Consider the following 27,236-nt stretch of genomic DNA (forward strand, 5'->3'; position numbering starts at 1 on the left):
ATAAACAGAATTGCAGAGGAAAGGGTGGTGAATTTTAACAAAAGTCTCTCAATTCAAGGATACGATCAGACGAGAAAAGAATGGTGGACAGATTTTGGATTAAGTTTTCTACCGTTTTACAACTGTTATCAGGGAATAATGACGAAAAATCTTGAGGAAACTGAAATAGCATGTCCGTTAGATATTATATTTATTTTCCCTCTCGTCGGGGAAATCGGAAACCTAATCGGAAGAATGACAACAGCAGTTTCTGAATCTCTACTAAAGGGTGCAGAAATAACTCTTGGTTCTTTAGCCCTAAGGATGACAATGAAGGAAACATTAACAAAACTTACTGGGGTGTTGGTAACCCAAGGAACCGAATTTTGGCACCTTTTAGCTAAGGGAAATCTAGGTGTAACGTTATTTCGCTACCTTGATCCTGGATTCGAACTGATTTACACAATTGGCAAAGGTGGAATAAAGTCAATTAAAAATTTGATCACCACACTTCGAAGGTATCCTATTTCCCTAGAGTCATTGGAAAAAAATCTAATGGAAAGCGAAGAGAAAATAGAAAATTCGATAAGGAAGATAACCGATATTGTCTACATAAATTCTTTGTCAAAAAAAGACGCGGGTTACGGTTACAAGTTCATTCAGTTGCCCGATAGAATCGTTCAAATCAGAAAAGTTCGACAATACGAAGAAGAAATACCCGTAGTGTTTGAAGGATCTGATTGCAAAGCTATCAATATTTACACTGGGAAAGTTAAAGACAAAGTACTGGAACTTAGGGACCAACCCAATCCAAAATCAGTTGATTTTAGTCTGGAGAGTTTCCACGACCTTCGTATTTGTGAGAAATTACGATTTAGAAGATCTCCAACAACGTCAGTTTGTATTAGAAATATTTTGCGGCAAAAAAAGCAAATGGTTGAAAAAGCAGCAATGGATTTTGTTCAACAATGCAGTGAACTATCTGAAGAGATTGTACGTAAGGAATTAAGAAGATTCGTTTTTCCCGGTGAAGGTGAAATGCAGCTGAAATTTGTCAGGGATTGGAGGGAACTGATAAAAAATGGAAAGAGGGATTTACCAGTTTGGAGTAGGCAATACGAAATAAATGATCCGAATCTATTCGAACGATTAAGATACGCAGACAGTATGGACAAGGAGGAAATATCTAAAAGTGAAGTGGAAATTCGACTAAGAAAATTGTTTTTCTATGATTATAGTTTTGTTCCATATTTATCGCAGGCAGGTGTACTGTTGAAAAATTTTAAAGACGCTCGGGCTTTTGAATCCGTTACTTTTGAGGATTTTCTCGCCTTACGAAGTTACATGGGTAACGGATATCGAAGAATTGGTGAAAGTACAGTTGAAGCACAAGCAATGAGGGAAGCACTATACCGATTAGCAATTCGACAATCCGAGGATCCAATTGAGGAATATGCAACAACTCTCTATCGTGGTGAATCCCGACCAGCTGAAGTAGTCGAAAAATTATTTTACTCCGGTAGTGGAGAAATACAATTAAATCGTTTTACATCGACATCTTTAATCAAGGAAGTTGCACTTCGTTTTCAATTTGGTGCCGGTGATAATATTCGTGTTTTGTATGAAATGAAATTTCCCCAACAATATTTAAGGGTGAATATGCAGAAAATTTCTGTGAGTAATTCAGAGAGGGAAACGGTTCTTCTACCTGGCAGTACATTTCGTATTGAAAGTGTTTCGCCAGTTACAATTATGGAGAGAACAATGTTAAATGTTAAAATGTCTTTTATTCATGATAAATATTCAAAACACGAATGGTTTAAGAATATTATGGACGATTTGGAAAATTTGAAGAAAAATGGCGCTACTTATTATGAGGCTGATAAACTTGGTTCGTTTAATGAGGAGGCGAAAATTTTTTTTAATAATCTTCCATTGCCCAAGTTTAATCATTAATTTTTCATCAGTTTTAAATAATTCTTTTGTGATAGTGAAACGAAAAATATTCAGACAATTAACTTTTCAAGTACAATTACATGTGTACGATAATAGTGATGGGATTTAGAATTAGAATATAAATTCAAATTTAGAAAATAATTAAATTCTATTCATATTAAAATATTTTGTCAACATTACAACTACTTTTTTTTGTTACGTCTTATCTATAGAAACACACGTGTTGGAAAAAAATTAAGTTCTCAATGTTATATTAAATAAATCATAAAATAGTTATCTGCATCACATTTTTACTGAAAATCGTGCAATTGCGATTATTGGAATTTGCAATATGGAAGAAAAATATTGGTAATTTTATTAATTAATTTTATTCAATATTGTCAATTTGAAATTTTTCAGAGGTTTGGAAAATGGTTTCTAAAAATTTCCATTCCATATCTATAAGTAACTAATAAAAAAATATTTGTCTAAAAACTACAATATTTACGACTATTTTATAATATAAAAGCCAATGTCAATCGTGACATGTTTGGATATAAAATTCAGTTATATAGAAGTCATTGAAAAGTGTACTAAAAAAATAATTTATTCACAAGAACATATAAAAAAAATTTCTGTAAAAGTTTCTTTACTTTTTTAATAAAAAAGGTATGTTAATATCTGAAATTTTTTAAAAAATTTAAGAAAAAAAATAAAATTATTCCAAATTTAGTAAATTAAAAATAATTTTAGTAGATTTGGAGTAATTTATAGTTATTAAAAAGCAAAACAGATTTAAAAAAAATATTTCTTTAACAGATTTATGAATAAAAAATGGAGATGTCAAATCTTACACCAATACAAGCTGTACAAACAATTTCAATGTTCAGTTATTTAACAATTCTCAGCGATTTTTTAGTGGGGAAAAATTTATTAAATATTAATAATCAATATCAACCAATTCCAGTGGTAAATGGTTTATATAATTATTTTCTCGACAATACTGGTAGAAAGCAAAAAAATTTTATTGAAGAACGAAAATTACGTTTAGCTCGAAAATTAATAAAAGGCACAGATCTTTATGGTGCAAAAGAAAATGAAATTCCAGATCCAATTTTTGTCGATTCACTATACAGACATATAATTACAACACTAGTGTTTGAAAAATATACAAATATTTATGGATTTCTCGTTGAAATTGTTCGCAATTCCAAGGATTTAGAAATAAAGACAATACAGAACAAAATTTTGTCAACATTAACAGAAGAAACATTTCTCAATGAAAATGGAGAATATTCAAAATTAGAAATGATTTCAATTTTTAAAATTCTACAAGATTTTATTTATCCTTTATTTCCAAAAATAACAACTAACATTAATTTACTATCAATTGATTATATTTATGCTCAAGCTGGTTTAATGTTTCATTTATCACAAAATCCGTCACCACTAATTGTACCAAGAGTATACAATCATAAGGATCTAATTAATCCTAGTGTTAAATTTAATGAATATGTAACCATAGCACATGCTATAGAACAATTGGTAATCGCCGGAAAATTAGAAAACAAAGTAATGGCAATTTTTACACTCCCATCACTCTTTTTTTATATTTCCACTCAAAAAGAGGTGCTTAAAAATGTAAGTACAGAAAAAATTATGATGAATTCCACCCTAGGTGCCGAAGCCTACAGTATGTTATTTACATATCTAAATAATAAATTTACAGAATTAGAAAATGCTAAAAAAAATGACTATCGATATCAATTTTATTTGGCTAGGGCAAATTTTAAAAATCGTACAACAATTGCTAGGGAAATTATTAGAAGCCGATGTCTTTTGATTACAAAAGAAGATTTAGAGGATGAGGTCACAAAGTACAAAAATAATCCTGATGATTATCAATGTAATACTGGAATATGGATGAAGAGGATTGAATCTTTAGTGGATTTAAATCATCTTTATCAAGAAGAAGTTAATAAAATAACAAATAAATACTTTGAATACCAAAAAAAATCAATAATAGATGCTTTTGGTGAAGATTTTATAAAATCAATGAACAATCAAAAAGTTAAAATCTACAGAGGATTAATTGACGATTATTTAAATGGTTATACGGTAGAACAAAAACAATTTGTTAAGAAAAGTGATGATTTTTTTAAATTCTACTTTCCTGAAACTAATATCACTGTTTTTTATGCCATAATTCGTGATGATAAAAAATTTACAGCAATTCAACAAGCTACCGATAAAATTAGTTTCACTAAATCTACTACTAATACTTCCAATCCTAATACTACAGATAGTGTTAATTCTACACAAAATAAAATCATAATTTCCAAAGGTTCAATTATACAGTGTACTGCTGATGATTTTCGTAAAAAATTAGAAATGTCAACTACAATGATTTTTCCAGATTATCTAATGAAAAAAGTAGAAAAAGAAGTAGAGGAAAATTTTGATGATTTTATAAATAAAATTGTTGAAGAAAGAGCTGAGAATTTTAATAAAAGTCTCAGAAACGAGGGATATGATGAAACAAAACAGGAATGGTGGGAAGATTTTGGATTATCACTCATTCCATTTTACACATGTGTTCATGGATTTAAAACGAATAATAACAATGATTTATCATCATGTCTACTTGATGCGATGTCAATGATACCATTTATAGGCGATCTAGAGCTAATTCTCGAAAAATTTACAACAGCTACAACGAGATCTTTGCTATCAATAGCAGGTACTACATTTGCTTCATTTACACTCAGAGAAAGTATGCGTACAACTTTGGAAAAAATTAGCGAAATCACAGCCGTCGAGGCAGTAAAATTTACCGAATTATTTACCAAGGAAACATTTAAAGATCTCGGTATCTCTATACTTCGTGTCATCGATCCTGGTTTTGAACTTATTTATCAAATTGGTCGAGGAGGATTGAGATCATTGGGAAATTTAATAACGGAACTGGGAAAATATTCCAACTTTGAGTCATTGAGGACAATGATACAAAAATGTGAGGAAAAATTTTTGAATACATTTATCAAATTGGGTGACAAATTCTCCGAAATGGATGTCTATGTAAATTCTTTGTCGAAAAAAAATTCTGGCTATGGTTATAGGTTTATTGATTCATTTGATGAACGTGATCTGCAAATTAGGCAAATTGAGGAAGAGGAGAATAGGGAAATGGTGGTTCAACTAATTGATGGAAATCTTTGTATGGCTCTGGATGTGAAAAAGGGTAAAATTATGAAAAAGGTGTTGCATGTTAAAAACGAGCATATAGAAAATGAAAATTCAGAATTTGGAATAAAGAGTTTTCATGACAGTGAGAACTGTGGAAAGCGGATTCGAAGAACTCCGACGGAACATCTTTGTTTAAGAAATACCCTAAAAGACAAACGGGAAGAAATTGAGAAAGCGGCATTAGATTACGTTCGAGAATACGGAGTACTTAATAAAGATGATGTACTAACGGAATTAAGAAAATATGTATTTCCAGGTGAAGGTGAAAAACAATTGCAATTTGTTAAAGATTGGAGAGAAATGATCCAAAACGGTCAAAAGGGTTTACCAGAATGGAGTAATGAATACAAAATACAGGATCATAATTATTTTCAACACATAATATATTCGGAAATTATGGACAAGAAAAAAACCAGTTACAATGAAGCGTACGAAAGATTGAAATCAATTTATTCGGAAAAATATCCAGCGACAGGTGCATCAATTTTGCTTCATACTTTTGAAGCACAAAAAGCCTATGAATCGGTAACTTTTGAGGATTTTGCCGCTATACACAATTATATGGGAAGTGGTTACAGTAGAATGGAAAAAGATACAATAGAAACGAGATCAATGCGAGCAGCATTGTACCGATTGGCCATTAGACAATCAGAAGATCCGGCTAAAGAATTTGAAAAAATTCTCTACCGTGGTGAAACTAGACCCCAGGAAGTAGTTGACAAATTGTTTCGTGAAGGTAACGAAATAGAATTCAATCGATTTACATCTGCAACGACGGAAAAAAAAATAGCATACAGATTTCAGTTCAGTTCAATGGATAATGTTAAAATTTTATATGAAATGAAATTTTCCCAACCATATATAAGAGCAAAATTGGAATCAATGGATAGATTCAATCATGAAAAGGAAACGGTTCTTCTACCGGGTAGTAAATTTCACATTGATCAGGTGAAATCCGAAAAAAGTTATTACAAGGAAATAATAGTGGTAAAAATGACTTTTCTTCATGATAAATTTCCAAAACATGAATGTCTTAAGAAATATATGAACGAATTACAGAAGCTAAAGGAAAAAGATGCAATTTTATTAGAAAGTCCCCAGTAAAAAAAAGAATTGGGAGTAAGCGAAAAGAATTGGTGGTAACTTAAGCTGAATGCGGTTTGGCGAAAAAACCGAATTGGAACGTTACGGTGAATTATTTTTTTCTTACCGTGAATTCTTTTTTCTTAAACATTTGAATTGACGTTTGTTTATTCGAGTTTGCATTATAAATGAATAAAATAAATGCTTCGAAGTCTAAAAAGACGATTTGGAATAAGAAATATATAATTTAAAAAAAATAAATGAAAGCGAAGTGTGACAGATTTACCAACGATTTTATCAAATGAGTAGTGTTCATATGATAAATTTACCATATGAGTAGTACTCACATGGTAAAATTGTCAGTAAATCTATCACATTTCACTTTTATTTCTTTTTAAAAAATTATATATTTCTTATTCCAAATCGGCTTTTTTAGAATTCGAAACATTTATTCTTATTCATTTATAATGCAAACTCGAATAAACAAACGTCAATTCAAATGTTTAAGAGAAAAGAATTCACGGTAAGAAAAAAATAATTCACCGTAACGTTACCAACAATTCTTTTCGTTTACTCCTAATTCTTTTTTTTTACTGAGTCATTTTCGTTAATTTTTTGCATTTCCAAATTCTTTAAATTAATTAATTTAATCAATTTTCCGATTTAATATAAAAACATTTTTGTTTTGCATATTTGGGTAATTTTAAATGTCATTCAAATCAATTGTTTTTTTATTTTTTAATAAATATTTCATAAAACAACAGTCTGCGCAATTGAAAAAAAATACTGTAATTCGAAATTTTTAATAAAGAATAACAAAAATAACTGTAAAATATATATTTCATTTGAATAAATATTTCTCTTCTTTGAAAAATTTTGTAAAACTTCAATTTTACGAAAATTTTATATATAAAAATAACGATTGAAACATTTTCGTTCTAAATAAAATTTATCAGCAAAGTAAAAAAGTAGAATGATAATTTATGCATGAGTTTGAAAAACAAATAACTATTGTTATTAACGAAAAACATTAAAAAAGTAAATTAAAGTAGATTAAATATTTGTAGCAAATAAAAAACTAGTATTTTATTATTATATAATAATCAAGGTTATGCATATATAAATTAATACAGTTTTAAAAAAATTGTTTCAGTAAAAAATTCGTTATATTTAATAGTTAAAAATAATTATAAAAATGGAGTCGACACATTTTATGACTCCTATGGAAGCTGTGCAAACGGTTTCAATATTCAGTTATCTAACAATTCTCAGTGATTTTTTATTGGGTAAAAATTTATTAAATGTGACTAATCAATTTCAACCGATACCAGTGGTAAATGGATTGTATCATTATTTGAACGACAATAGTAATGAAAATCAAACAATCATCATTGAACGAAAATTACAATTGGCTCGTAAACTTATTGAAGGCACTGATTTATATGGAGCAAAAGAAAACGAAATTCCAGATCCAATTTTTGTTGATTCACTATACAGACATATAATTACAACACTTGTGTTTGAAAAGTTTATAAATATTTATGGATTTCTTGTAGAAATTGTTCGTAATTCTAAAGATTTAGAAATAAAGACAATACACGACAATATTATGACGGCGTTAACAGAAGAAAAATTTCAGAATGAAAATGGAAATTATTCCATGTTAGAGACATCGACAATTTCGGAAATTATCAAAAATTTTATTCATCCTTTGTTTCCAAAAATACTATCAGAAAATATTAATTTATTATCAATTGATTATATTTATGCTCAAGCTGGTTTAATGTTTCTTTTGTCCGGAATTAGTTCACCGTTATTAAAATCAACTGAATTTAACCAATCTGGGGAAATTAACAGTACAGTTCAATTTGCTCAATACGTAATTATTGCACATACTATTGAAAAATTGGTAATCGATAAAGAAATGAACGAAGTAGTTTTAGGAATTTTTTCCCTTCCAGCTCTATTTTATTACACTTACAATGAAAAAGAGATGCTAAAAAATATAAGTATAGAAAATATAATGAATAATGCGACTCTAGGAATTGAAGCCTTCAAAATGTTGTTTAAGTATCTAAATGAAAAGTTCGAGAAATTGGATAGTATTAAGAAAAATGATTACCGATATCAGTTTTATTTGGCTAGAGGAAATTTTAAAAATCGTACAACACTGGCTAGAGAAATTATTAGCAGCAAATGTCCGCTTGTTAAAAAAGAGGAATTAGAGGATGAAGTTACAAAATACAAAAATAATCCTGATGATTATCAATGTAATACTGGAAATGGGAAAAAATTAGAGGATGTGAATCGTCTTTATCAGGAACAGGTGAACGATATTACAAATAAATACTTTGTCTACGAAAAGGAAACCATTAAAGAAGCTATGGGTTCGGAATTTATTGAAGCCATAGATGATACCAATGTAGAAATAACCAGAGGTTTGGTTACATATCAGGCTAGCCCTATAGGATATAATGAATTTCAATGGGTAAAAGAATCAGACGATTTGTTCAGGTTCCACTTTGTCGACGATAAAGAAGCATCATATTATTTTGCTTTTGTGCGGGAGAACAACGAAATTATGGTAATGGTAGAAGATTACGAGAGTTCTGATTGTTCCCTATCAAAAAAACGAAAAACTAAAATAATACATTGCAACCCTGGAATTCTTCGTGATAAATTAGAATTGTCAAGAGACGAAGAATTTTCAAGGAATCACTTCCCGTTAGTTAAGAAACATAAAGATGAGAGGTTCGAAGTCTTTTTAAATCGAATTGCAGAGGAAAGAGCTAATAAATTTAAAGCGATAATCACACGCGAGGGATACGACCAAACGAGAAAGGAATGGTGGAAAGATTTCGGATTATCGCTAATTCCTTTTTACACTTGCGTTCATGGAATTAAAACGGGAAATACAGAAGAGGAAACCTCATGTTTATATGATGCTCTAGCATTTTTACCCCTTGTTGGAGATTCAGAATTTGTTTTAGAAAAATTCACAACAGTTACAACAAGAGCTTTATTTAAAGCAGCAGGTACTAATTTTGCGTCTTTAACACTGAAGACAACATGGAAAACAACATTGGCAGAAATAAGTGAAATCTTATCAGAAGAAGGAATAACATTTTCTGAATCACTTACGAAAGAAACATTTCAGAATTTTGGATTATCTTTAATTCGTTCCATAGATCCTGAAATTGAACTTATTTATGACATTGGCCGAGAAGGATTGAGTTCGATGAGAAATTTAATTAGTAAACTTGGGAAATTACCATCTTCCTTTGAAACTTTAAATTCATTATTTAAATATGAAAAAACAATATCAAATACATTTACTAAAGTTGAAAACAAATTCTCCAATATGGATGTGTATGTAAATTCGTTGTCGAAAGAAAATTCTGCATATGGTCATAAATACATTAAGTTTTCTGAAAATCGAATTTTTCCGATTAGGCAAATTGAAGAATATGGAAATATGGAAAAGCCGGTTGTAATGATTAATGGTAAGGAAAATCTTTGCAAGGCTGTTGATATAAAAACTGGTGAAATAATTGAGAAAGAAATTTTACATATTAAAGGTGAGCATATTCGAAATGAAAATTCTAAATTTAAAATAAAAAGTTTCCACGACACTGACAAATGTAAAAGTGTACGTTTTAGAAGATCACCAATGCCATATTTTTGTATGAGAAATACTTTAAAGAAAAAAAGAGAAGAATTTGAGAAAGAGGCAATGGACTATGTTCAAGTACATGGACTACTTTCGGATGATTATGTACGAGACAAACTAAGAAAGTTTGTATTTCCAGGTAAAGGTGAGAAACAACTACAATTTGTAAAGGATTGGAGAGAAATAATCCAAAAAGGCGAAATGGGTTTTCCAGCTTGGAGTAAGAAATACGAAATACATGATCCTAAATTATTTGAGCGTCTGATGTATTCTGACATAATGGACAAAAAAGAAACATCTTATCAAGAAGCATATGAAAGACTCCATTCAATTTATTCCAAAAAATATCCAACCTCGGGTACATCAATTTTGCTAGAGGATTTTAAATTACAAAAAGCCTATGAATCAGTAACTTTTGAGGATTTTGCTGCATTACACAATTACATGGGTAGTGGACATAGTAGAATTGGAAGAGATACAATAGAAGGAAAATCGATGCGAGCAGCGTTGTACCGTTTGGCCATTAGACAATCAGAGGATCCTTCAAAAGAATTTGCAAAAATTCTATATCGTGGTGAAACTAGACATCAAGATGTAGTTAAAAATTTGTTTTATTCCGATAATAGAGAACTACAATTTAATCGATTTACATCTACATCGACAAGCAAACTAATTGCAATTAAATTTCAAGATACTTTAATGAATGTTAAAATTTTATACGAAATGAAATTTTCTGAACCATATCTAAGAGCAAAATTAGAAACGCTAGATAAATATAATAATGAAAAGGAAACAGTTCTTCTACCGGGTAGTAAATTTCACATTGATGATGTAACAATTGATAAAAATGAAATGTTAATAGTTAAAATGTCTTTTCTTCATGATAAATTTCCAAAACACGAATGCTATAAAAACTTTATGGACGAATTAGAAAAGTTAAAGGAAAAAAGAGATACTTTATTGGAAACTCATTTTCGTTAAATTGTTTTTTCCAAATTCTTTGATTTAAAATAAAAATTACGATATTAGCCAATATTTCATTTAAAAAAATGACAATCTGCGTAATTTTAAATACTGTAATTTGAAATTTGTAATAAAGAATAAAATAAAAAAAAAAAAAAGAAAATTTCTGTTTCACGAATAGTTTAAGAATATTATGGACGAATTGGAAAATTTGAAGAAAAATGGCGCTACTTATTATGAGGCTGATAAACTTGGTTCGTTTAATGAGGAGGCGAAAAATTTTTTTAATAATCTTCCATTGCCCAAGTTTAATCATTAATTTTTAATTTTCCATCAGTTTTAAATAATTCTTTTGTGATAGTGAAACAAAAAATATTCAGACAATTAACTTTTCAAGTACAATTACATGTGTACGATAATAGTGATGGGATTTAGAATTAGAATATAAATTCAAATTTAGAAAATAATTAAATTCTATTCATATTAAAATATTTTGTCAACATTAGCAACTACTTTTTTTTGTTACGTCCCATCTATAGAAACACACGTGTTGGAAAAAAATTACGTTCTTAATGTTATATTAAAAAAATAATAAAATAGTTATCTGCAACACATTTTTACTGAAAATCGTGCAATTGCGATTATTGGAATTTGCAATATGGAAAAAAAATATTGTGACGTTGTAAAATTTACAATTTTACAAATCACAAAGGTTTATTTATTTTTTCAATATATTAAATCACTTTGCTTTATTATTCTCGAAAAAGATATTTTAATATAAAAATTTACTAGACGAAATCACATTATAGATTCGAGAAATGGAAAAATCTTATTTAATAATAATTTAATATTAAGAATTAATGTCTGTAATCCCTTTTTATTTACTTATTTTCGAGCTATCATTCAACTGAAACAAGAAATTAAGAAAAATATCAAGATTTAAGAAAACTTTGAGAAAAATTGATTATATTGAAAATTTTGTATTGGTCAACCTAACATCAATTTTGATGTCGTCAATCATTGGATGTTTTGAAGTTTATTATCGATTATTTGGATATATTTTTATTATTAAAAATTTGGATTCTTGAATATTCACTTCCGATGTACCCATTAATTGGATAATTGAGAGATGCCAAGTATTTTCACGTGTTATGCAAATATCACCCTGAGAATATCATTGACTTCATTTCCTGGCGAAACATTCAAAAATTATTATGATTTTTGGAAGGCTTCTTTATATTTTTAAATTACTATTTAAAACTTCTGTTGCTGCGGTTAGGCAAGGCCCATATAAAATGTTTAATGTTTTGGATTTATCTCAATTTGAAGTTTGAAGATTTTTACTTGAGTGTGGCATTATCTTTGTAAATTTCAATATTAATTCCGAATTCATTAATATATATATTGGAGAAGAATTAATGATTTACCATCTTGCGTCGGATTAACGTATTAAAATCGTTAATCAAGAAGAAGTATTATTATTATTCAAGAAAACAATTTTTGTCAACAACATTTATTATCAAATTTGAATTTTGCACTTGATCAGTTGGGACTAATCAGCGTCAAGATATAGATGAAAATCTTTTTACCGACCGTCAAACTTTCTTTTTTGTCCCGATCTTTTTATTTTTTTTAGATATTCATTTTTTTGGTTGGTAACGAAAATCTCCTAGGAGAAAACAAACAACGTCTTTTTTACAGTGTGACCAGGCCGCAGATAGACTTGACCCCCACCATGTTTCCATCCGCACACTAACACATGCATATACATTCCCTGTTAGTGTGCGGATGGAAACATGGTGGGGGTCAAGTCTATCTGCGGCCTGGTCACACTGCTTTTTTATTCATTCTTTAATGTGATTTCGTAAAGAAAAGACGTCATTTCATTTTTTTTTGTATAATTTGATAATTTGGGAATCTCAATCAATAAACGGATATATTTCAATCATTTATATTAAAAGGAAATAAATAAAGAAAATAAATAAAAGGAGATTGATTTAATAAAAAGGAGGAATTATTTGCAATTAAACCATTGGAGACATTCGTTACCGTCAGCCATTTTTGAACCCAACCTTTTTTTTGGAATTCTTTGGTAAAGTTTTATTTATTACATTTATGAATGATATCTCAAAATTATTAATTTGTTTGAATTTTTTTTCAATAATGAATTTAATTTTCCTTAGATCTAAATTTAATTTTCTTTGAATTTAATTTGGAATTTCAATTTAATTTAATTTAAAAATGATTTATTTTGAATTGAATTGATTGTTTAATTGATTTTGAATTTATTTAAGAATGAATTTAATTTTCTAAATATAATTAAAAGTTGATTGAAATGTCATTCTTTTAATTTAATTATTATTGTATCCATTTCAATTTTTCCATTTCCATCCATTTTTCATTTCTCGAATTAAAGAATCCTTATTCTTTTAGAAAAAAGAAAGAATAAGTATTATTATTATTATTTTATATTATATCGAGTCTTGACTCAATTTTCTTTAACATGTTCAAAAATTTTAAATAAATGATTATGGCCGTGTGTACTCTTCAGACTAATTTAACAATCAACAATAATTTTGATTTAATTGTCGAATTTGACAGTCTCAAAAATAATTTGCCTGGTGGCCTTGTGTATTTTTCCAGACTAATTCAACGATTAAAGAAAAATCTATTTAATCTATTTAATCAATTTAATTCTTTTGTCCCTTAATTATTTATTTATTTTTATTTTTGTCCCAAGAAAGGACTGGCGCCCAACAAACAATTTATTCGAGTCTTCCCTTTTGTAACTTTGATTTAATTAATTGATTTTCTTAACATTCAGCATCATTAATAAAATCATTTGGTTACAATATTACTGATAAAAAAATATTTATCTAAAAACTCCAATATTTACGACTATTTTTATAATATAAAAGCCAATGTCAATCGTGACATGTTTGGATATTCATTTATGCTGAAACAAAATTTCTTAATAAAGCAAATAATTTTATAAAAGTTTAAAATAAAGATAACAAAAGCAAATTTTTTTGATATAAATATGTATAAAATTTCTAAGAAAACTAAAAAATTAGCTGATAATTTTTATTTGACTTTTAAGAAATGCTTGATTCTTATCGTAAGACCTTGAAAAAGTAGATATAAAATATGTTAATATAGTGAAATATTTGTATTAAATAAAATCGAATTAGGTTTCATCATTATACTATTAGATAAAATTTTATATAAATTTATATAAATTGACTTAGAGAAATTTCGTTTTTTTTGTAGTCCTCTGCTATTTTAAAAGAGATTTCCAATTAATGCAAAAATTTTATTTTTTACAGCAAAAAAATAATTATAAAAATGGAGTCGACACATTTTATGACTCCTATGGAAGCTGTGCAAACGGTTTCAATGTTCAGTTATCTAACAATTCTCAGTGATTTTTTATTGGGTAAAAATTTATTAAATGTGACTAATCAATTTCAACCGATACCAGTGGTAAATGGATTGTATCATTATTTGAACGACAATAGTAATGAAAATCAAACAATCATCATTGAACGAAAATTACAATTGGCTCGTAAACTTATTGAAGGCACTGATTTATATGGAGCAAAAGAAAACGAAATTCCAGATCCAATTTTTGTTGATTCACTATACAGACATATAATTACAACACTTGTGTTTGAAAAGTTTATAAATATTTATGGATTTCTTGTAGAAATTGTTCGTAATTCTAAAGATTTAGAAATAAAGACAATACACGACAATATTATGACGGCGTTAACAGAAGAAAAATTTCAGAATGAAAATGGAAATTATTCCATGTTAGAGACATCGACAATTTCGGAAATTATCAAAAATTTTATTCATCCTTTGTTTCCAAAAATACTATCAGAAAATATTAATTTATTATCAATTGATTATATTTATGCTCAAGCTGGTTTAATGTTTCTTTTGTCCGGAATTAGTTCACCGTTATTAAAATCAACTGAATTTAACCAATCTGGGGAAATTAACAGTACAGTTCAATTTGCTCAATACGTAATTATTGCACATACTATTGAAAAATTGGTAATCGATAAAGAAATGGACGAAGTAGTTTTAGGAATTTTTTCCCTTCCAGCTCTATTTTATTACACTTACAATGAAAAAGAGATGCTAAAAAATATAAGTATAGAAAATATAATGAATAATGCGACTCTAGGAATTGAAGCCTTCAAAATGTTGTTTAAGTATCTAAATGAAAAGTTCGAGAAATTGGATAGTATTAAGAAAAATGATTACCGATATCAGTTTTATTTGGCTAGAGGAAATTTTAAAAATCGTACAACACTGGCTAGAGAAATTATTAGCAGCAAATGTCCGCTTGTTAAAAAAGAGGAATTAGAGGATGAAGTTACAAAATACAAAAATAATCCTGATGATTATCAATGTAATACTGGAAATGGGAAAAAATTAGAGGATGTGAATCGTCTTTATCAGGAACAGGTGAACGATATTACAAATAAATACTTTGTCTACGAAAAGGAAACCATTAAAGAAGCTATGGGTTCGGAATTTATTGAAGCCATAGATGATACCAATGTAGAAATAACCAGAGGTTTGGTTACATATCAGGCTAGCCCTATAGGATATAATGAATTTCAATGGGTAAAAGAATCAGACGATTTGTTCAGGTTCCACTTTGTCGACGATAAAGAAGCATCATATTATTTTGCTTTTGTGCGGGAGAACAACGAAATTATGGTAATGGTAGAAGATTACGAGAGTTCTGATTGTTCCCTATCAAAAAAACGAAAAACTAAAATAATACATTGCAACCCTGGAATTCTTCGTGATAAATTAGAATTGTCAAGAGACGAAGAATTTTCAAGGAATCACTTCCCGTTAGTTAAGAAACATAAAGATGAGAGGTTCGAAGTCTTTTTAAATCGAATTGCAGAGGAAAGAGCTAATAAATTTAAAGCGATAATCACACGCGAGGGATACGACCAAACGAGAAAGGAATGGTGGAAAGATTTCGGATTATCGCTAATTCCTTTTTACACTTGCGTTCATGGAATTAAAACGGGAAATACAGAAGAGGAAACCTCATGTTTATATGATTCTCTAGCATTTTTACCCGTTGTTGGAGATTTAGAATTTGTTTTAGAAAAATTCACAACAGTTACAACAAGAGCTTTATTTAAAGCAGCAGGTACTAATTTTGCGTCTTTAACACTGAAGACAACATGGAAAACAACATTGGCAGAAATAAGTGAAATCTTATCAGAAGAAGGAATAACATTTTCTGAATCACTTACGAAAGAAACATTTCAGAATTTTGGATTATCTTTAATTCGTTCCATAGATCCTGGATTTGAACTTATTTATGACATTGGCCGAGAAGGATTGAGTTCGATGAGAAATTTAATTAGTAAACTTGGGAAATTACCATCTTCCTTTGAAACTTTAAATTCGTTATTTAAATATGAAAAAACAATATCAAATACATTTACTAAAGTTGAAAACAAATTCTCCAATATGGATGTGTATGCAAATTCGTTGTCGAAAGAAAATTCTGCATATGGTCATAAATACATTAAGTTTTCTAAAAATCGAATTTTTCCGATAAGGCAAATTGAAGAATATGGAAATATGGAAAAGCCGGTTGTAATGATTAATGGTAAGGAAAATCTTTGCAATGCTGTTGATATAAATACTGGTGAAATAATTGAGAAAGAGGTTTTACATATTAAAAGTGAGCATTTTCGAAATGAAAAATTTGAATTTAAAATAGAAAGCTTCCACAACACTGAAGTATGTGATAGTGTACGTTTAAGAAGAGCTCCAACGACTTGCATAAGAAGTTATTTGCGGAAAAACAGAAGAGAAGTAGAGAAAGAGGCTTTGGATTTTTCTCTGAATTATGACGAATTTATTTTAGTTGATGTACGTGCCAAATTAAGGAAATTCATTTTTCCAGGTAATGGTGAAAAACAATTGGAATTCGTTAGAGATTGGAGAGAATTATTAAAGGAAGGAAAAAAGAATTTACCAGCATGGAGTAAAGAATACGAAATAGATGATCCAGATTTATTTGAACATTTGATGTATTCCAATAAAATAGACGAGAGAGTAACATCTGCTGATGAAGCAATGTCGAGAATCGAATCAATTATGTTCAAAAACTTTAAAATTTCTTCCGTTGAAAATATTATCGAACAGTACAATTTATACAGGATATATGAGATGCAAACTTTCGAAGATTTTGTTGCTTTAACGTATTTAAAGCATTTCGGATTTACTGAATTTGGTATTAATAATATCGAAGGGAGAACAATGCAAAGAGCTTTGTACCGATTGGCCATTAGACAAATGGAGATTCCTAAACTTCCACATGTTCTATATCGTGGTGAAACTAGACCTCGAGATGTTGTCAACAAATTGCTTTATCCAAGTAATAAGGAACTAGAATTTAATCGAATTACATTTACATCGACAAACAGAGATATTGCACTTCAATATCACAAAAATAATAAAAATGTAGTTAACATTTTATATAAAATTACAGTTTTTGATCAATATCCAGAAGTAATATTAAACTCGATAGGTTTGTCTGACGAAGAAAAGACAGTATTTCTATTACCGGGTAGTAAATTTGTTATTGATACTGTTTCAGATTATATAATTAATGAGAAGGAAGTATTATTAGTTAAACTGTCCATTCCTCGTGATGTTCAAAAACACACGTTCTATAAAAACATAATGAACGAGTTAGAAAAATTAAAAGAAAAAGATGTTAATTTCATGAAAAAAGTTTGGTCTTCCTTTTGTTGCTCCTTAGGATAAGTCTGGGGGAGATGACCAACTCAAATATGTTGCAGAATTTATTATTAAATATCACTTATTACCAATATTCTAACTTTATTTAGTGATAGAATTTAAATAAAACTAATTTTGCAAAAAAAAATTCTACAGTTAAATGCTAGACCTTTTAATCAATAAATTTTTAAATTCTACACAGTAAAGTTCTAAATGAAAAACTCTCCACGATTAATTAGAATTTTTTATATTCTACACAGTCGATATGGCATAAGTATGTTTATTTATGAAAAAAACAGGGTTGCCATGTCGACTGTGTAGAATATAAAAAATTCTAATTAATCGTGGAGAGTTTTTCATTTAGAACTTTACTGTGTAGAATTTAAAAATTTATTGATTAAAAGGTCTAGCATTTAACTGTAGAATTTTTTATTTCAGAATTTTATTCTGGTTATTATTAAAGTGCAGAATCTTCTTGTGCAGAGTTAATCGTGTAGGGTTTTCCTGAGTGCAATTTAATTTGTACGGTTATATTTTGTAGTATTTAATCATTTAGAATTTTTATTATTTGTTTTTAAATTTTATTCCGCATATTATTGTATAGAATTTTTTTTCAGAGTTAACGGTGTACTCTCTAAATTTGAATCAGCGGAATCTCGCTGATTCTCAGCTATAAGTATACCACTGATTCTAATCAGCTTATATGCACTGATGAATTAGTGGAATTTCACTGATTTTTCAGCGTATATCTGCTGATTGGTACCAGTGGTATACTTATCGCTGATTCAAATTTAGAGAGTAGGGTTTTCCTGTGTGCAATTGAATGTCTAGAATAAAATTATGTTTGATTTAATTGTGTAAAGTAAAAAATTGTTAATTAATTTTATTTTGCTTATTGTTCAAGTGTAGGATTTTATTTTGTAAAATTATCGGTGCGCAATTTTCTCGTGTAGGGTTTATTTGTGTAGAATCTATACCGCACCGAAAAAAGTACAGAAATAAATATTTCAATATTATAAAAAAAATTTGTTCGTTATTATTTTCAATTACAATTTGTCCAGTTAATAATTCCTTACATTTGTCATCAAAATCAACTACTCTCTAAATCTGAATTAGTAGAAAACTACTAATTAACAGTAAAACCGTGAACGAATCGGCCCTATTTCCATTAGTAAAAAACAACTAAATTAAAACTTAAATTTAACTAATTGTTTGTTTAAAAAAATTACTAAAATTTTTAATAGACATAAATCTACTAAATTTTTAGTTATGTAAGATAACCTAAAAATTAGATTAACTAATTAGTCATTTTTAACTAAAAATTAATAATTACTGTTACTAATACATTTGATAAACGAATCGGTGCTGTTGAATTAATTATTACTAAATTATGCTAAAAATATGAAAATGACAAAAAAAAATGATAGCAAAATGTTTGTTAAAATTATCAATATTTGCAGTATCTATATATTTTTTTATTTTAATTACATGTATTCAGGCAATAAAATCTTTTTTACTTTTTGTATTCTTAATCAATGTAGACACTTATATTGTAAAATTAAAATTTAATGACTGTTTATATAAATATACACTATAGAATACTAATTTTAATAATTTAATAGGAATAAATAATGATTAATCGATTCAATTAAATTTTTAATTTACAATTCTAATATTTTACTTTTTTAAAAAAGATACCTACAGAAAACATTTTTTCTTTATTCCTTAAAACAATTAATTTAAATAATTTTGAAAAACTGCAAAATTTAAAAATAAATTTTTTTATTTTATTTTCTACAGAAAATGATTGAAAAGATGAAATCAGTATAAAAGTTAGCATCAATTTTGATTTTCAGAAAAAAAAAACAAGAAAGTCATTAAGGTAAGAAGAAATTCTAGTTTTTATAAAAAAAAAATTATCAAACTTCTCAAATTGTAAATTATAAATTCTTTTTTTCATTCAGTAAAAGGAATTTCGAAAATGAACATCTCGACTTTTGTCAGTCCATTGGATACAGTACAAATTATTTCAATTTTCACCTACGTGAATACATTGAGTGATTTTTTATTTAGTGAAAAATTTCTCAATGAAACGGATCAATATAAATATATTCCAATTGTCAACGCTTTGTATCATTATCTAGACAAGGAAAATAATTTGGATAATCATCGAAAAATTTATTTGGTAAAAAAATTAATAAACAACACAGATTTATATGGAGCTAAAGAAAATGAAATTCCCGATCCTTATTTTATTAATACGCTAATAAATCACATTGTCAATTCACTAGTATTCGATAGATTCACCAATGTCTATGGATTTATAGTCGAAACAATGAAATACGCAACAAATGATTCATTTTACTATTTGATGAGACGTTTAAAAAAATCGTTAATTGATTTAAAATTTGAAAATCAATACGGTGAGGATTCAAAACTCGATATTAATGCAATTGAAAATATTTTTAGAAACATCATTCAACCATTGTTTCCCTGTCCTAGAAAGCAAACAACAAGAGTTACATCAATTGATTATATTTATGCACAAGCTGGTAAAATGTTTTTAAAATCCGGTTCGATAAATTCGAATGAAGAGGAAAAATTTCAAGAATATATTGAAACTGCTCATACTATTGAACAACTTGTATTGGCAAAAAAAGTGAATGAGGAAATTTTAAAAATTTTTGCCCTACCAGCACTTGTTAACTATATGTATAATGAAAAAAGTAATTTAAAAATGAAAAATACTGCAATGATGATAAATAGTGAAAAATATTGGCTAGCGGCATACAAGAGTTTATTTTCCCGTTTAAATGAGGCATTTTTCGAAATAGATAAAATACAAAATGACGATTATCGTTATCAATTTTATTTAGCATTGTCAAGTATTAAAAATCGTACAACGTTGGCTAGAGAGACAATTAATATAAATTGTCCAGAATTAAGTAACTTTGAAATTGATCAAGAAGTAACGAGATATAAAAACGAACCCAGTGATTATAGATGCAACAATACAACCTTAGAAAATTTGAATCTTAATTTCAAACACCTAATTGATAATATATCGAAAAAATATTACAATTACGAAAAGGAATCATGTCGTGAGGCTTTTGGTAAAAATTTCATCGATTCAATAAATAAAGAAAATGTTATTATAACCAAGGGATTGATACACTATCCATTTGGTATTAATTTTGAATTTTCCGCACATCAATTAGTAAAACCCTCCGATGATTTATTTGAATTCTATTATCCCGATAATGAAACATTTCTCTACTTTGCTTTGATTCGAAAAGAATACAATGTTATCTTAATTAAAGAGAGCGATAATCCAATTCTATTTCGACAAAAATTAGGATTGAATAATTACGAAACGTTAAAGGATAAATATTTTCCCATAACAATGAAGGAAAACGATGAAGAATTTGAGATATTTTTATCAAGAATTGCAAGTCAAAGATCAAAGCAATTTGAAGAGAATTTACAAGCAACGGAATATGATCAAACAAGAAAAGAATGGTGGAAAGATTTTGGATTATCGCTAATTCCATTTTATTCTTGCATTAAGGATATTGGGGAGAAAAATTTATTCCAAGCGGGATTATTTTGTTCACTGGATGTATTATTTTTTCTACCAATTGTTGGTGAAGTTGGTACAATTGCTGAGAAAATGACAACAAATTTAATGAAATCAGTGGTTAGTTTGACGGAAACAACAATGAGGACTGTTACATTGAGAAATTCATTGAGAACTAGTTTGAGAATAACTGGTAAAATGTTGATTCTAGAAATAAGGGAATTTTCCCAATTATTTACAAGGGGGATGTTTAGAAGAATTGGAGTCGCTTCTTTGAGATTTATCGATCCAGGTTTTGAATTACTATTTCATTTGGGGAAGGGAAATTTGGGATTAATAAGAAAAATGATTGTACGTTTGGAAACTGTACATTTGGCAACGTTTACATCGATGAAACTAATGTTGGATAGAACGTTAAAAGCAATTAGTGAATTTCCGAAAATGATTTCCAGAATCTCTGGTAAGGATATTTGGGTTAATTCTCTAATTACCGCTGATTCTGGATATGGATATAAATTTATTTACCTAAAAGGTGAGAAGGCGGAAATTAGGAGAATTTATCCCATGAAAAAAGAATTTCCAGTTGTTGAACGAATCCAAAAGGAAGTAAAACTTTACGAGAAGGTCGACATCGAAACGGAGGAGCTGGTAGGAGATGGGTTCTTTAATGAAGATGAAGGAGTTCTAGTATCTGAGGAAAGGGTTTTCGAAACAAAAATCGTTGGCAATGGTGAGTCAACACTCGAGGGTGGTAATATAATTACCAACGTGAGGCAAAATCTAAGAAGAAAATTTATTCAAGAAGCTATAAATTTTGCAGTAAAACGAGGAAAATCCGAAATCGAAGTACAAAAAGAACTCAAAAAATACACATTCAGAAAAAAGGAAACAGAACTAAATTTTGTTCAAGAATGGCTAGCACATCCGGAATTAAAAACCCCCCACTGGGCCGAGGAATTAAGAATCGAAGAACCGGACCTATTCTACAAATTAAAAACAAAATTATTTTTAGACTACCCAGAAATTAGTATCAAAGAAGCAACACGCAAAATTCTTCATCTCTATCCACGTTCCGATTATCCAGAATTACTCAATGAATTATCGATTGAAAAAGTATTGTACGATTTTAAGGAAAAAGAAGCATATAAACATTGTACATTTGAGGATTATTATGCATTGAGAAATTACGGTGCAAGTGGATATAAAAAAATGGGTAGCAATTGTCACGAGGCAAGAAGAATGAAAAATGCAATTTATAGATTAGCAATTCGTCAATCGGAGGAATTAACTGAAGAATGTGTGGGAAAATTATTCCGTGGGGAAAAAAGAATTACAGAATCAATTGAGAAGGATTTTTACCCCAATAGAGAAACAATTGAATTACAAAGATTTACATCAACTTCGACAGATATTAATACAGCGGATATTTATTCAGAAACACTAAATCCATCATTTATGAAAGTAATGTATACAATTAATTTTAATGAACCATATTTAAGAGCAAGGGTCGAACATTTATTTGTTCTCAATGAGAGGGAAACAATTTTACTACCAGGTACTGAATTAAAAATTAATAAAATCACAAGAGGTGTTCGGGAAAAATCATTTGGAGCGCAAAAATTTATGAATATCGAATTGAGCCTTGTCAAGTCATCGATTGTTGAAAGTCAACAGCGAATAATGAGGCAAATTAAAAAATTAATGGAAACTGATACTGTATTTTATGCAGATTAGGAATACACTTTTTATCAATTGTTGATTTTGAAACTAGAAAACTATTTTTTTTTTTAATTAAATTTATTTGATATGCATAAGATAAGAATTTATTCACATGACTGAACAATTAAATATTAACATAATTTTTCAATAAAATAAAATTAACAAAAAAAATTTTATTCCACAGGCTTTATAAAGGATTTATTATATACCATTGTAGATTTTGTAAGTGATTAATTTTTGTATCGTGACAGCTACTGTGGTTTTTCATAATTGAGGTATTATTTTACATTTTTTTTTTAATTTATCAAAAGAATACAGTTTTTTTGTTATTAAAATAAAAAATTGAATAGAATTCTTTTCACTGAATTTTTGTAAAGAATATATAGAATAGTGATTGTTTTTTGAAGACATTGTAAATTAAACTGTATATAAAATATTTAATAAAATAAAAATTATAAATCCGAAAATATTAATTTTGTTTTTTAGAATCGACTTATGAATACCAATAAAAATTAAGGAAAAGATATTTACAAATGGAAGCAAACTATAATTTTTTGGATATTGTTCAAACGGTATCAATTTTCAACTATCTAGATACATTGAGCAATATTTTATTTAAAGAAAAATATTTAAATCAAAATGATAAACTAAAATCAATACCAATTGTCAATGCTGTATTTCATTATTTAGACATTAATCAAACACAAAAAATTTTCGATAGAAAAACGTATTTAATTAAAGAAATTCTAAAAGACAGTGATCTCTATGGTGGCAAAGAAAATGAGAAAATTGATGAAAATTTTGTTGACGCATTTTTTAGACAAATAATAATTTCACTAGTTTTTGAAAAATATACAATTTATGGATTTTTGGCCGAAATTGTTCGGAATAATAATAATAATAATAATAATAATAATATGACAGTAAATAATTTATACGAAAAAATAGAATTAACCCTTTTAGAAATAAAAATTGAAAATAGTTCCACAAAATTGAGTTCGTTGACAATTAATAAAATTCTAAATTATATTATTTTACCCCTTTTACCTAAACCAAAGTCAGATATGCATATAATGTCATTGGATTATATTTACGCTCAAGCTGGTTCAGTTTTTCTTTATTCGAGTGAAATTTCGAAAAATAATAATTCAAAAGATCCTAATGTGGAATTTAATGATTTAACTAAAAATAATAATTCTGATGATAAATTTCAAGAGTATATTGCAATTGGTAATGCAATAGAACTATTAGCAACAGCAGGAAAAATTAATGAAACATCTCTTAAAATTTTTGCACTTCCAGCAATTTTTTACTATGTTTACAATGAAAAAACCCAAAGTATTGAAAATATAATTAATAATTCGACTCTAGTTACCAAAGCCTACAAAATGCTCTTTACATATCTAAATAAAACTTTTGAGAATGTGGAAAAAGCCCAAAAAAATAATCATCGATACCAATTTCATTTAGCTATGGCAAATTTTAAAAATCGTACAACACTGGCTAGGGAAATTATTAAAAGGAAGTGTCCACTTGTTAGGAATTTGGAGTATGAGGTTACAAAATACAAAAATAATCCTGATGATTATCAATGTACTGGAAAAGAGAATAAAACTTTGGAAGATGTTAATCGTCTTTATCAGAAACAGGTTAACAATATTGTGGATAAATACTTTGCCTATGAAATGGAATCAATTCGAAAAGCTTTTGGTTCGGATTTTATTAAATCCGTTGATGATGCAAAAGTGAAAATATTCAGGGGTTTGGTTAAAAATTCCTATGACGGTTTTAGTGTTTATGAAACGCAGTTGGTAAAAGAGGCAAACGATTTGTTTAGATTCTACTTTCCCGGTAATGAAACATCCCTTTACTATGCTCTTCTTCGGGAGAATAATAATTTAAATCTAATTCGAGAAACTGATTATTCTGATGATCCAGAAAGTTCTACTAGTCCTAAAAGTACAACTCCTAAAAATTCTACACCTGAAAGTACTACTTCTAAAATTTCTACTCCTAAAGCTCCTAGTATTCTAAACCCTTCTGGTAGACCAAAAATTTCGCCAATTCCAAAAATCACCGAAACTTTAAATCCCGACGAATTCCGTCAAAAATTAGGATTACCAAAAACTCAAATTTTCCGCAACAATTTTTTCCCCACTCTACTGAAGCACGAAGGGGAGAATTTTGAGATTTTCCTAACCCGAATAGTTAGGGAAAAAACGAGAAAATTTAATACCAGTCTCTCTCTCGAGAACTACGATCAAACGAACAAAGAATGGTGGAAAGATTTTGGATTATCCCTTCTTCCATTTTACACATGCGTTCATGAATTCCAAACGGAAAATTTTGAAATAGTAGAAATTTCATGTCTCCTAGATGCAATCTCTCTATTTCCCCTTATCACTGAACTGAGAATTTTCGTAACAAGTATAACTAAATCCTTACTAACAATGGGAGGAACAACACTTAAAACATTGGCAAAAAGAATGACAATACGTCAAACATTGTTAAAATTAGGTACAATTTTGATAACCCAATCTACCCCCAAAGTATTAAATTTCGGGCTATCGGTATTTCGTTTTCTAGATCCAGGATTTGAATTTATTTTAACAATTGGTGAAGGAGGATTACGTTCAATTGGTACTTTAATCAAACAACTAAAATCAATTTCTTTTAAATCCCTCGAACAAATGCTAATGAATGGCAAAGAAAAAATACTAAAATTGAAAAAAATTGCTACGATTGACTATAAGAATATTTACATAAAATCAATGTCAATTGACAGTGGTTACGATTACAAATTCACTTTTTTACCCGACAATCAATTAGTCGAATTGAGAATGGTTCAAGAATATAAAAAAGAAATACCAGTTATTTTTGATAACAAAAGCAAATCTTACAAAGCTGTAAATATTTTCACCGGACACATCAAAAACAAGAATCTACATCTTGAATACAGTTTGGAGAAACGAAAATTGATGGAAGAAGAAAAGAAAGTAGAAAATCTGAATGAAAACTTCCTTGACGAAAGTAAATGCGAGAGTGGAAGGAACAAAAGATCACCTAATCAATGCACCAAAACAGAATTATTAAAACAAAAAAGGATACATGAACAAAATGCCTTAAAAATAGCTCTGAATACTTTTAATAAAGAACAAGTAATAAGCGAACTTTCAAAATATTTTTTTCCCAAACCTAAAATCCAAGAAGAATTTGTCACCGAATGGATTAAAACCAAAGGACCACCAATTTGGTCAAAAAAATATCAAATTGAAGAAATTCATCTCTACAATGAATTAAAATACAAAGAAATACTTGATACTAAAATAACAGAGGAGGAAGCAAGAAGAAAAATTGAAAAACTTTATCCTTTAGGCGTTATTAATTCGCATACAAAATTTTCAACACCAAAATATTTAGCTGAACAATTTAACGAAAAACGTCTATACAAACACATGAAATTTGAAGATTTTTATGCATTACGTAATTATGGTGGTACTGGTTATAGAAAAATGTCACTAATATCCGATGAGACAAATCGAATAAAAAACGCAATCTACAGACTTGCTATTAGACAATCAGACGATTCATTTAAAAATTTTGAAACACTTTTATTTCGTGGTGAAACAAGATTATCAACAGAAATTGAAGAAGAATTTTATCATGGACGTAAAGAATATCAATTATCAAGATTTACATCAACATCAGAGGATATTGATACAGCAGAAATGTTTACTTATATTCATGATTCGAAAAAATCAAGTATTTTATATGAAATCTATTTTCCTGAACGTTATTTAAGAGCTGATATTAAAGAATTTACTAATCTACCTGAAAAGGAGACAATTCTTCTACCAGGTACAAAATTTCGCATAAATAGTATAAAAAAAAATAAAAACAGGCATTTTTGACGATGAAGAAAGAATACGAATAAAATTAGAACACATACCGGTAGGAGAAATTTTTGAATGGGAAAAAAAAATAATGCAAGAAATTTCAAAATTAAAAACATCGGGTACTGTATTTTATGCTTGACAATAGATTTTTGTATTTTTAGAATAAAAGAATTTTTGAAACTATGTTTCTAATTTAATATTCATTCTTTTTATCTTTTTGAATAACAATTGTATCAATATAGAAGGAGTTTATGTAAATTAATATTTACTTTATTTAGTTTATGTTAATTAATATTAATAACAATTAATTAATTATCCTAATGATAAGAATGTCAATGAATAGTATAATTTTGAAATTTTACTTCCAAGATAGTTA

At 28.2% G+C, this 27,236-nt stretch overlaps 3 protein-coding genes across 4 annotated transcripts; all 3 read left to right on the plus strand.

The window, feature by feature from the left end:
- Positions 1 to 2,383: 2,383 nt before the first annotated feature.
- LOC127277486 (uncharacterized) lies at positions 2,384 to 7,042 on the plus strand. Its single transcript, XM_051298646.1, has 2 exons — positions 2,384 to 2,583; positions 2,734 to 7,042. Exon 2 carries the CDS (start codon positions 2,749 to 2,751, stop codon positions 6,262 to 6,264), a length of 3,516 nt encoding a protein of 1,171 aa, XP_051154603.1. The 5' UTR covers positions 2,384 to 2,583; positions 2,734 to 2,748; the 3' UTR covers positions 6,265 to 7,042.
- A 5,674-nt stretch (positions 7,043 to 12,716) lies between these two features.
- Positions 12,717 to 18,693, plus strand: LOC127277487 (uncharacterized). The gene is made up of 2 exons (XM_051298648.1): positions 12,717 to 12,968; positions 14,203 to 18,693. The coding sequence occupies exon 2, from the start codon at positions 14,222 to 14,224 to the stop codon at positions 17,693 to 17,695; it is 3,474 nt and encodes a 1,157-aa protein (XP_051154605.1). The 5' UTR covers positions 12,717 to 12,968; positions 14,203 to 14,221; the 3' UTR covers positions 17,696 to 18,693.
- Positions 18,694 to 19,409: 716 nt separating this feature from the next.
- LOC127277488 (uncharacterized) lies at positions 19,410 to 26,972 on the plus strand. Of its 2 annotated transcripts, XM_051298650.1 has the most exons (3): positions 19,410 to 19,550; positions 19,633 to 23,239; positions 23,451 to 24,097. In XM_051298650.1, the coding sequence occupies exon 2, from the start codon at positions 19,650 to 19,652 to the stop codon at positions 22,977 to 22,979; it is 3,330 nt and encodes a 1,109-aa protein (XP_051154607.1). In that variant the 5' UTR covers positions 19,410 to 19,550; positions 19,633 to 19,649; the 3' UTR covers positions 22,980 to 23,239; positions 23,451 to 24,097. The 2 variants fall into 2 exon arrangements, with proteins under 2 accessions (XP_051154607.1, XP_051154606.1); XM_051298649.1 differs by lacking the exon at positions 19,410 to 19,550 and having other exon boundaries at positions 22,993 to 23,239; positions 23,451 to 26,972.
- The last annotated feature ends 264 nt before the right edge of the window (positions 26,973 to 27,236 follow it).

Source organism: Leptopilina boulardi, unplaced genomic scaffold (genome assembly GCF_019393585.1).
Source record: "Leptopilina boulardi isolate dan_hultmark-lab unplaced genomic scaffold, ZJU_Lbou_2.1 LbouV2_169, whole genome shotgun sequence".
NCBI classification, from domain to species: Eukaryota; Metazoa; Arthropoda; class Insecta; order Hymenoptera; family Figitidae; genus Leptopilina; species Leptopilina boulardi.